This window comes from Nanorana parkeri, unplaced genomic scaffold, assembly GCF_000935625.1.
Source record: "Nanorana parkeri isolate BGI_ZX_2015 unplaced genomic scaffold, ASM93562v1 scaffold1031, whole genome shotgun sequence".
NCBI lineage: Eukaryota > Metazoa > Chordata > Amphibia > Anura > Dicroglossidae > Nanorana > Nanorana parkeri.
The window spans coordinates 600,343-610,955 of NW_017307299.1; the positions used below are offsets into that span (position 1 = coordinate 600,343).

Consider the following 10,613-nt stretch of genomic DNA (forward strand, 5'->3'; position numbering starts at 1 on the left):
TATATATATATACTGGCAATGATAAACCATGCATAATACAAGAACAGCCAGTTCAGAAAGGTTTGTCCTGCACTTTTATTTAGCAAAGCACTAAATGGACACAGCTGAATGCACTGGGGCTTTGTACAGTCAGCATAAAAAAAACTAAAAATATGCCTGACTAGCACAGTGCCCTCCAAAACATTCAGGCAGCATGTGTACCTTTTTAGTATTCTGTTGGCAGTCATCTTTTAAGCTAGGAGGAAGCTCACACAGCAGAGAGAGCCCTCAGCAACAATCAGCTCCCACATTAAAAGGCCTGTGGACATCTGAGATTCATTTATGAGGTCTGGCTAACAGGAAAATTGTGGTCCTAGAGATGGAGGCTTTATCCCACCCAAGGTTCTACAAAGTCCTCAGACTCCAGGACTCAGAACAGAAGTCAAAGAACCTCCTACACCAATGAGTGAAGAGGGTGACCTCACTATAGAGCAGTGGTGGGTAAACTCTGGCCCTCCAGCTGTTGTGGAACTACAAATCACATGTGGCATTGCAAGATCCTTACAGGCATGACTCCCGGGGACAGATGCATGATGGGATTTGTAGTTTCACCACAGCTGGAGGGCCAACGTTTCCCCACCCTGCTAGAGAGCATGGAATGGCCACATTTCTCCAATTTTCATAAACATGCTACTTAATCTTTTTTATAAACCAATTAATTGGACAGGAGAAAGGTAGAGACATTTACAATTAATTTAAAATAGTATATTTATTAATGAAAAAGAAAAAAATGGCATAACAAAATATTTTTATGTGCAAATATATTATTTATCAGTTGTATCGTACATCAAGCTGAAAATGGCAATTTTGTAAGACATGCAATTCTGCTATGCAGTAGTTCTGCATGAATTACATCAATTATTCCACTTACTATGACATACCGAAGAATACAGTGCTATAACTATTTAGCTTCACAGAAGAAAAGAAGAAAAAGTGCTTTATTACCATACCCATGGAAACCATGAATTTGGGTACCGGTAATCCATGAATTCATTTGCAAGTCAAATAAGCAAGCATAGAAAGGCTCACATCTGCTGAATGTGTGTTAGAAATGTTTATAACTCAAGTCTTCATAATGGCCTATGATTATCAAACATAAAAAAAAAAGATTTCAAGAAAATATAAGTAGCATATTTTCACTCCAAATTTTGATTTTGAGATAACAGCTCAGCTTTTTATTTAGCTGGCATGCACTAGATGTATCTACAACAAAATACTTGCAAAAAAATTAATAAATGAATTGCAACTGATTAATCAAGTAATACATAAATAAATAACTGTGATAAAATATAAAAGCCATGTTTGATAGAAAGCAATACCTTCAATTGTATTATAATAATTGTTTGTTCAGTACACTGATATGAAATAAAGATTAGGAATTTTGGAATTTACATCTTTGCAATTTACCCACATTTGAATTAAGGTTATACAAATGATATACTTATTTTTAACAGTAGAGTCCACTGGGTATTGTTCTAGAACATCAGTACTGTACATGTACTGCATATCAAATTAGTTATACCTCCTCCTTGCCTCTCAAGTGATAAAGTATGCTTTTGCATCTGAGATAAAGTTTTTTTCCAACAGTTAATTCCAGATGAACTGAATTTAAAGAGAAATTTCACAGCAATTCTCTGAATTCACTGTAAATTTGTAAGGGTTAATTTACTAGATGCAAATGGGCTGTTTACTTTGTAAGGGATTTTTTCTTTAGCTTAGTGAAATAAGGTGAAGGCCTGCTGATTTCTATCATTCAATCATATGCAAGCAAAAATACAGCTTTTTTTATGTTGTATTTGTCTTGCATACAACTGGCTATTCTTTGCAATGTGAGTTTTCACACATTCACCAAGCTAATTGAAAATTATCTTGCAAAGTGAACCTCCTATTGGCCTCATAGTAAAACATGAAACCACAGCACTGTATGCAATAATCATGAACAATTGAAGCTTGTAGAACAATGGTACAAGCTTCTGCCCTATTGTACTGTTGGTTGGCTTCAACTGGGCTTTAATATGTACATTAACTAGGTATAGTACGCTGATGGCTAGCAGTGCCCATTGTGGATGTTTTAGGTAACAGCATTGCGGTGAGGAAGAGACCGATGTATGTACTGGTTTCCAACATTCTTTAAATATATCTAAAATATTAGATGAAGTTAAACTGGATTTTGCATACGTTTTTATGTGGTACTCTGCAGTGTACATTAGAAATATTATTGGCCTTATAAAAAAAAATGCTTTTGAAGAATTAAAATAGAAATTTTGCCCATAGTGGCCAATCAGATTAAAGATAAAATCTTATTGGTCACTATTAGCCAGAAAATCCAGAATAGTTCTCCTTTTATTTCTCTAGCTTTCTACATTGCCTAGGTAAACCAGAGGAAACAATCCAGGTACATACCTAATCCCTTCAGAATTTTCTTTTCAGGACTTTGCTCTTTGCTGACAGCTGGGTCCTTGGCCAATGGGGCATCTGATGAAGAAATTGATTCTTTTGATTCTTCTGTGTTTGTAACATCAGTATCTCCATCATCATTTGATTGTTCCTCCTTGGTTGGTAAAGTTATACTCTCATTCTTAATACTTGTAACATCAGAAGAGGCATATGTCTGGATAATGTCTTCTAGCTGCTTTTCCAGTTCCTTAGAAATGTCATGGTCAGCTGTTTCACAAGGAACCCTTTCCGGGATCCTGATGACTGTTGATGGTTTATTATCTGCCTCTGGTAAGCCATTTTGACTTTGTGTCACATTTCCGGTTGGCTGTTCATCACTTTTGATCTCTAAGGTACCATTGTTCGTTTCCATAATTTACCTAAAAAAGGAAACATTGAAATATATTAGATATTAAAAATATTTATTGTTTTTGATATCAGGTTCACTTTTCTTTTTGCTCTAATACAGATCCCAGTCTCTATTTCCTTGTTCCCTTCGCCTACAGGGCCAATGCATGAGCAACTATGGCCATTGCATATGAGATTATTGCTCAGAGAAACACCTTGCGACTGTGAAGGCAATTGGGGATCCAAATCACCCCATAGGAAAAAATAATTTATAAAAAATTAAAATGCCCAACTAAATTCTATAAGGTATGAAATATCTGTCAGGAATCTCTATCCACTGTAAGCACTTAAATGACATTAATTCTTAACTGTAAAATGTACTCCCCTCTTACATTATCTACTTACTTGAAATTTTGTGACCTACATAGGCATGACTATTTGATCCTTGAGATTCAATGTATCCTACATTATTCTATCACCTGGATTTGTTTTATCTTTGATATAATGAACTGGTAATTTATGCTTCCTTTTATTCTATGCATTCACACATATAGTTCAATGACAGGTGCAACTGACTGGTAATAACCTGCAATTGACCTCCTTCTGATCTGTATTTGACCTCCTTCTAAGCTCCATCAACCTGCTCCAAGCTGCTTTTGCATTTCTATTGACTTGTATGAGGATAAAGAAGATAATGAGGTCCCCAGCACAAAAAGGTCCACTTCATTGATCCGTCTCTTATTGACGTTTAGATAAACATGGCGTCAAAAGCAAACGCAATGTTTCAGAACCACATGTAGTCCCTTCATCAGGCAAATCAATGTGAACTTATTATCTCCTTTAATCTTACGGTGCCATCCATTGGCTATTTCAGCACCCATTTAAGCTACACATAAGGATACGTAGGTTTGGAGTGCAATGGGATACCTCTGAATGCTTGTATGAGAATTGATGCAGTGCTGACAGTAATAAAAGCCTATCGACACACGTCCTAAAAATATGAATATTGATATATCTAATTTGATTGAAAAATCCAAAGTATTATTGAGAAATAATAATATACATTTCCTTCAGGTAGCTGTGGTGATCATTTGGGGAAAGTCACCTTCCTTTATGAATGCACTGAACCAAACCAAATAATAATTTGCCATAGCTTTAATGACATGTATTTATTTTATGTACCACTAAGCTAATACTATAAAAATTTTTAGAAAACTTTACAAGAGCTTGACTAATTTCTTGACAATCTTCTGACTATGGTAATATACCATGTGATATCTATGTTTGTGATGATGTGTGTTATAGGTAAATATATTATGTTTAAACTCTATTTAAACCCCCTTTTTTTGTTTTGTTTTGGATAAAGTGGTTAGGGATTAGACCTTGTCATGTTCTTATTGAGGTCGGTATCCCTGCTAGAAAGATTCAGCCTTTCTATTTGTCTTAGTGACAGATGTCGCCAGGACTGAACGTGAGGGGAAAACTAACATTTTGAGTTTTTCACCAGAATAGGAATAGAGTGTGAATCTTTTAATGCTGACACCAGTGACAACTGTATAACAGGTACATTTACTCTCTTTAAAAATATTTTCTCTTATTTTGTGTCATGTTTGAAGGACAGGAAATGTAGAGAAAGCTCTCCAATTTAACACAGTTGGCAACCCCCCCCCCAAAAAAACCTGAGGGGGGTTTAAGCCATTCCCTACTCTATTCAAAATATAAAACAAACTTTTGGATTTCTATACACTTTTAGGAATGACATATTCAAACTTGGATGGATTCCATATTGCGAGGTGATAAGATAAGAACTAAACAATGTAATTTTTGCAGGGATGAGAAACAATTTAACCCTTGTCATTTTGGAATTGATAAGCATTGGGAGTTTTGATTGCCTAATTTATCAGAAGAGAACACCTTTGGTAGAAATATTACCATATAGGTAGATACAAGCTTTACTATCCTGGTCTCATAGTAATGTATCTAAAGCAGTTTGTTTATCTTTTAAGCATGTAAGTATATAGTGTGAGTAAAATTTTAAGCTGCTTTTCCAGCTTTTTAGTATCTGCATATAAGCTGGTAATTTAGTTTAATCTTTTTTTCTATTTCAGCTAAGTGTCATAGATGTTCATATTATTACAACTTTATGAGCAAAACTTAGAATTTCCAGGGAAATACCCTTAGAATTATTAATGATAAAGTATTCATCTAAATAAGAAGACATACTGTATATCTTAGCAATTGGGTATGCTTATGCTAGTAAATTTTGTTCCTCACATTGCATGGACATGCAAGCAATTTGATGGATGAAACATACTATATATGATACAGACAAGCAAACTGATTTTATTTAATGGCAGGAGCCAAGTAACAGGCAGTCATACCTCCCAACTTTCTGAGATGAGAAAGAGGGACACCTTCCATCACAATGTATTTAGACAATAAACACACCAATGCCGTGTCCCCAGTAATGCGGACCTCTAAAAATATTTGTGTTACAAATGTTGTGCGAATGCAGTTTTTGTTTTCACCATTACTGTTGCTTTATATTGTCTTGTTGAAATAGCAAGATGATTAAGAGATAAGATAAAGGTTTTAGTACAGAATAACACTTTTGGGAGGCAAATAGAAGCTTTTCATAGATATCTGTACATCAGTCCAAAAAGAGACACAACTGAGGAGGAAAGAGGGACACATGAGGGACAGCCCCTCCAAATAAGGGACAGTTGGAAGGTAGAGGAAGTATTTTAGTATTCCAGTTATTAGCTTTGCAAACGATAAAGATGAAGAAGATAAGGTATCCTTATCTAAAGTAGGATTTGCTACAAAGTTGAGCTCTCTTCCAATAAGGGAGGCATATTCTTTCTTATAACTTTATAGAAATGACTACTGTCAATATTAGGAACATGTATATTTGGAACAGTTTTCTTTCAAGGTTTTTGAGCTAGACAACCTTTTAGGGTCTGAAATCTGCAAGGTGGGTCAAATTTAGGGGTCGACCGATTCACCTAAATTATTGGTATCAGTTAAATTTACAGATATTAATGATAATAAAGGTGGCCATAAACTGTGCACATTTTGGGCAGTTCTTGAGGAAGCAGCTGAAATTCACACAGTGAGTGCCTTTGGACCGGCATCACTCGATTAGCTGATCGAAGGAGATGGTCATAAAATCCTTGTACGAAAAGAGCGGCAGTCAACGAGACAGCGGCTGCTGTCGGAATACAAAAGAATCTGCAGATGTTGGTAAGGCCTTTGCTCCCTGCAGTCAGCCCCAACCCCCTTGGACTTGAAGGAGAACAGTAAGCTACTGCCTGCTGTTTACATTCAGCTGCTGGCTAAGGAATCTAGCCACAGGCAGATAAATGGGGCAGAGGGGCGGCTGAGGGGCCACTTATGGGGGGTGGAGGCTTCCCTTCACTGCCATCAGTAGGGGTCGACCGATATCAAGCACACTGCCTGCTGTTTACATTCAGGATTCTGCAGCTGGATGTAAACAGAAAATCGATATCTGATATCGGTTATCATCCAGAAAGGTGCTCATAATCGGTATCGAGTCTGGAAAAACCATATCAGCCGCCTCCTAGTCCAATTCCATATATAAATTTGTTATGCAGGTGCATAGCAACACATTTGTTATTGAATCATATACTTGTTATGTATTTTGTAATCTCTATGTATTTTGGGTAATGCATTTGGGCAGAGTTGGTCTGTTAATATAAGCTTTCAAGCACTTCTAATTTTGGACAGCTTTCTTTCTGTTTGAGATATTAAACTCTTTCTCATTATGTGAGAGGATTATATAACCAGGAGCTGGTTAATGAAAACTATCTGAAACAGTGAAAGAAAAAAGGAATAAAGTGGACTATGGTGAAAGATTACTCCCAGTGTTAACATAAAAACAAAAAGGTGTTAAATATCAGAGCAATTTGCCATCAGTAACCATAAAACCAGTATCCATAAAGACGGTAATAACAGTTAAGTGCCCAGCTTAGGAACCAAACAATAAACATAGAGCAGCAAATACGTAATGTCTGCAGGAGACGGAACACACAGGATAAACATTGTAAAATATAATTTGAAGAACAAATATACAGGCAGTCCCCGGGTAACAAACAAGATAGGGTCTGTAGGTTTGTTCTTAAGTTGAATTTGTATGTAAGTTGGAACAGGTACATTTTTTAAGTGCAACAGCCAAATTTTTTTTTTTTTTTTTTTTTAGTTTTGGATAACATGGGAAAGGGTTTACCCCCTGTAATGTTTGTTTTGCTGTGTGTGCCCCTGTTCAAAAGATTTCACCTCACTTTCTGTCCCTATAACAATTGTATTTTGAACATTTTTGGGTTGTCGTGGAACAAGGATTGTTGATAAAGCTTCAGTGGAGACACCTTTTTCCCCATGATAACTCGTGGAGGAGTGAATTTCCCTTCCTAGGGGTAGATTTCCTCTCACTTCCTGTTGTCTCAAAGACAAGAAGGAAGATTAAATCCTTCTAATGAGGATACAGACAGCAGTAAAAACTCACAGTGACTCGGAAGAAGAGGTGGGCACCCTTCGTCTGCTCATCCAACAAGAGCCAACTTCCTGTAGTGTAGGTACAATACAGACCCAAAAACTCGCCAACACAAGCGCGGTAGCATTACAACTACTCCTGCTGTACAGTAATAGCCTCCGTTTGTAAGTAGGAGTCGTATGTAAGTCGGATGTATGTAACTCGGGGACTGCCTGTATGCGTATTTTTAAAGTTTAACTCTGGGCTAAACAAATAATGTCTAAATAAGAAAGCCATGTCCATTCTCACTTATATCTTGTTGCCATTTGTGCATTTCTTCCAGATTTGTGTAATAATGTAAAGTAGTGCTGGAACAGCTGGTGGATGGCACCACAGAATACAATCTAGAAGATACTGTATGTTGTCCACACACCATTCTGCTTTTAAATGTCATCTTTATTCGTATTCCTTCAGCATGACATATAAATACAGCATTTCTGAGTCTTACAGAGCCCCTTCGTCAAGCAAAGTGTCCCTGATGAGAATAATCAGCATAGCTGTTGTAGTACCCATGGAATTGGGTCTCCTATGGAGTGCCTGTGTGTGTATGTATATGTACCCCTACTGTCTGCCACCTGCCCTGACCTTTGCTATGTTCACAGATACCTCTGCAATCTGCAAACTGCCTTGAACTTTGCTATGTTCACGGATACCTCTAATGTCTGCTGCCTGCCCTGATTTTTGCTACATTCATAGATACACTTACTGTCTTTTGTAAGCCCAGACCTTGGCTACTTTCACAGACTAAGCCTGCTGTTGGCCACCTGTCCTTACTAAACAGGTGTGCCCTCCTCTACTGCAGCATAGTATGTATATTCTTTTCTACCTTTGGTCTGCTTGAGGCACTCTACAGTCATAGTATATAGTTTTGTGTATTAAGTCCTGTGGCAATGTAGTATTGGTATGCCTGCTTGCCTTAAAAGGGGAGCTGTTAAAGGTGAACTTAGAACTGCTCACTATTTACTCTGACTGGAGCGTTTCCACCCAGACCTCACGGGAATATAGCGTTCTTTATGAGCTGTGATGCTACATCCTGAAGATAGTTTTTCCCATGAAAGATTAGCAAGTACACTATATGGAGGGTCTCCATTTCAGTGGGGATGAGCAAGGTGATCTTCCCGGAAAATTACGAATTTTGCTGAAGCTGAAACAATTGTGTTCACTCATTGAGCTGCTTGGGTGAAAATTTGATAGCAAAAGACAAAACAAAACATTATTTTCTTTATTTAGCAGGTGCATTTTTAGGGGCGATATAAGGTAGTTTGTTTTTTCCATTCAGGGTTCTTTGTAGCGATGTACACAACCTCTGCCAATCCGAGCAGGCTTTGTATTCATTAATAGAATACATCGCTCGCCGTGATTGGCTCAGCGCGGTATACTGTATGTAGCCGAAGCTACCGTACATACAGTATTACCGCACATCCAGCGGGCTGACAGATTAGGCTCCCTGGCGGTCTGATTATTTTTTCATTTTTTGTTCTATCTTTTTTTTTTTCTTTTAAAATTCCCGCCGGTTCCGTCCCACTGTGATGCGGATGCTCGCAAGGGACGGAACCCGGAGGACACGGGGTTCGTGGACAAGGTAAGAGACGCTACGCTGTAATACCTCCTTGGCGGTTTTCCCTAGTGTGGCTCGGGGCTACCGCTTATGGTACTGAAAATTAACTTTTATTGGCCACACTCGGGAATACCGCCAAGGAGGTTAGTGGGTGTATTTAAACATTATTTTGGGCTGTACTCGAGTATAGCCCAAAACCTTATATGCCCAGTTGCCTTATACGCCGGCAAATACGGTAATAATAATTTCAATTCTAAAACCTAGTTCTCAAACTGCAATGCCCTGAAAATCCACACACTCCAAACTTCAACCACATTGTGTTTCTAGTTTTAAATAGAATTGAGATAGATAGAAATAGTTTTATGGCTGTCAGTAAACCTGTAGCAAAGGATCACCCCCAGTTTCTGTTCTTGTGACCATTGTCATAGGGAGAGAAAATGAAGGGAAATCTAATGTTACTGTTCTAGTAGGAGAGGAAATCTCACAATGGGTGGACCGTTTCTGGTGACAACTATCAAAATAAGAATTTTCCCTAACTTTGGGGAGATTTCCATTTGTTTTTTTGTCTGTTTTGTAGCAATAAAACCTGACAGTTGTTCTAACTCTCCCCTATGCTCTTCACATCATCATGCATATACTCAGTTCTACTGTACAAATACAGCAATAGCAGATTATGTGTATTATTATATTTTTATTCAAAACATTCTTTAGACAGTACTGTAAATTCTCCAGTTTTTTGCAATGACTAAAATACATGAGTAAAAATAAATGCAAAAAAAGAAAAAAAAATGACAGATGTTTAACTGCAAACTAAGCAAGGAGTAAATCTGCTGTTGCTGCTGTTAATGAGGGTCAAGGTTTGCTGGCTATAGGAACCACTGAAATAACCATATTGTTTTACCTACAGAATTCTGTTGATATTCTGATGAGTAAGCACACAGTCTTTGATCCCACCTCTCCTGTAATAAATTACTTGACTGCCTGTGCTAGTTCCAGACACTTAGCAGAGTTCCTAGACCACTCCAAATGCCGGTTGAATGGGGTGCAATGCAATTCTCCTCTTGGTTAATAGGATTTGCACTGTACACTACAACCAGCGATTATTGGACAGTTCTGCCTGAAAGCAAAACAGCCAATCGAAAGAAGATCATCTACTGATCATTTACTTTGAAGGACTGAAGAAGAGATCTAATAGCTTTTAGATCTCAGGTTCTGTAAACAAGAGCTGTAAGAGTGATCTTACATAGTGGGTGTGGTACCCCTGAGTGCCTGCATGGTCCAGTAACCTGCCAAGGTCACCTTGTTGGTGGCACAGTGCCGCTTGCCCTCATTCTGGATTCAGAACTACCAGCAGTATCATGAGAACCAGCCAAAATAGACTTGCCACCAAAAGCAGCGTTTGAGATGCAAATGCTGTCACTAGATCCCTAAGCAGGATCAAAAACTTTGTCTCCAGCACCACCAGTGCAGACTAACTGCTTGCCCTTCAATGAGTGAGCTAAAATTATCATTCAGCCCTACTACTCCTACTAGCAGGAAACTTCTTTAGAATCTGATTAAAGAGATCACAGCTCTGCCTCAATGACCTATTCTCAGCACTCTTAAATCTGACAGTGAATCAAAAGTGTCAAAGTTTCCAAGAAGAAAAAGGTGCGTCCATTACTTATGGCTCCAAGCAATCAG

At 37.9% G+C, this 10,613-nt stretch overlaps 1 protein-coding gene across 1 annotated transcript in view; it reads right to left on the reverse strand.

The window, feature by feature from the left end:
* The window catches only part of TXLNB (taxilin beta), a 61,916-nt gene extending 59,068 nt beyond the window's left edge, over positions 1–2,848 (reverse strand). The window contains exon 1 of the mRNA XM_018567331.1: positions 2,443–2,848. Coding sequence (XP_018422833.1) covers positions 2,443–2,848 — 406 coding nt within the window. The remainder of the gene's footprint in view (positions 1–2,442) is intronic.
* Positions 2,849–10,613: the final 7,765 nt, after the last annotated feature.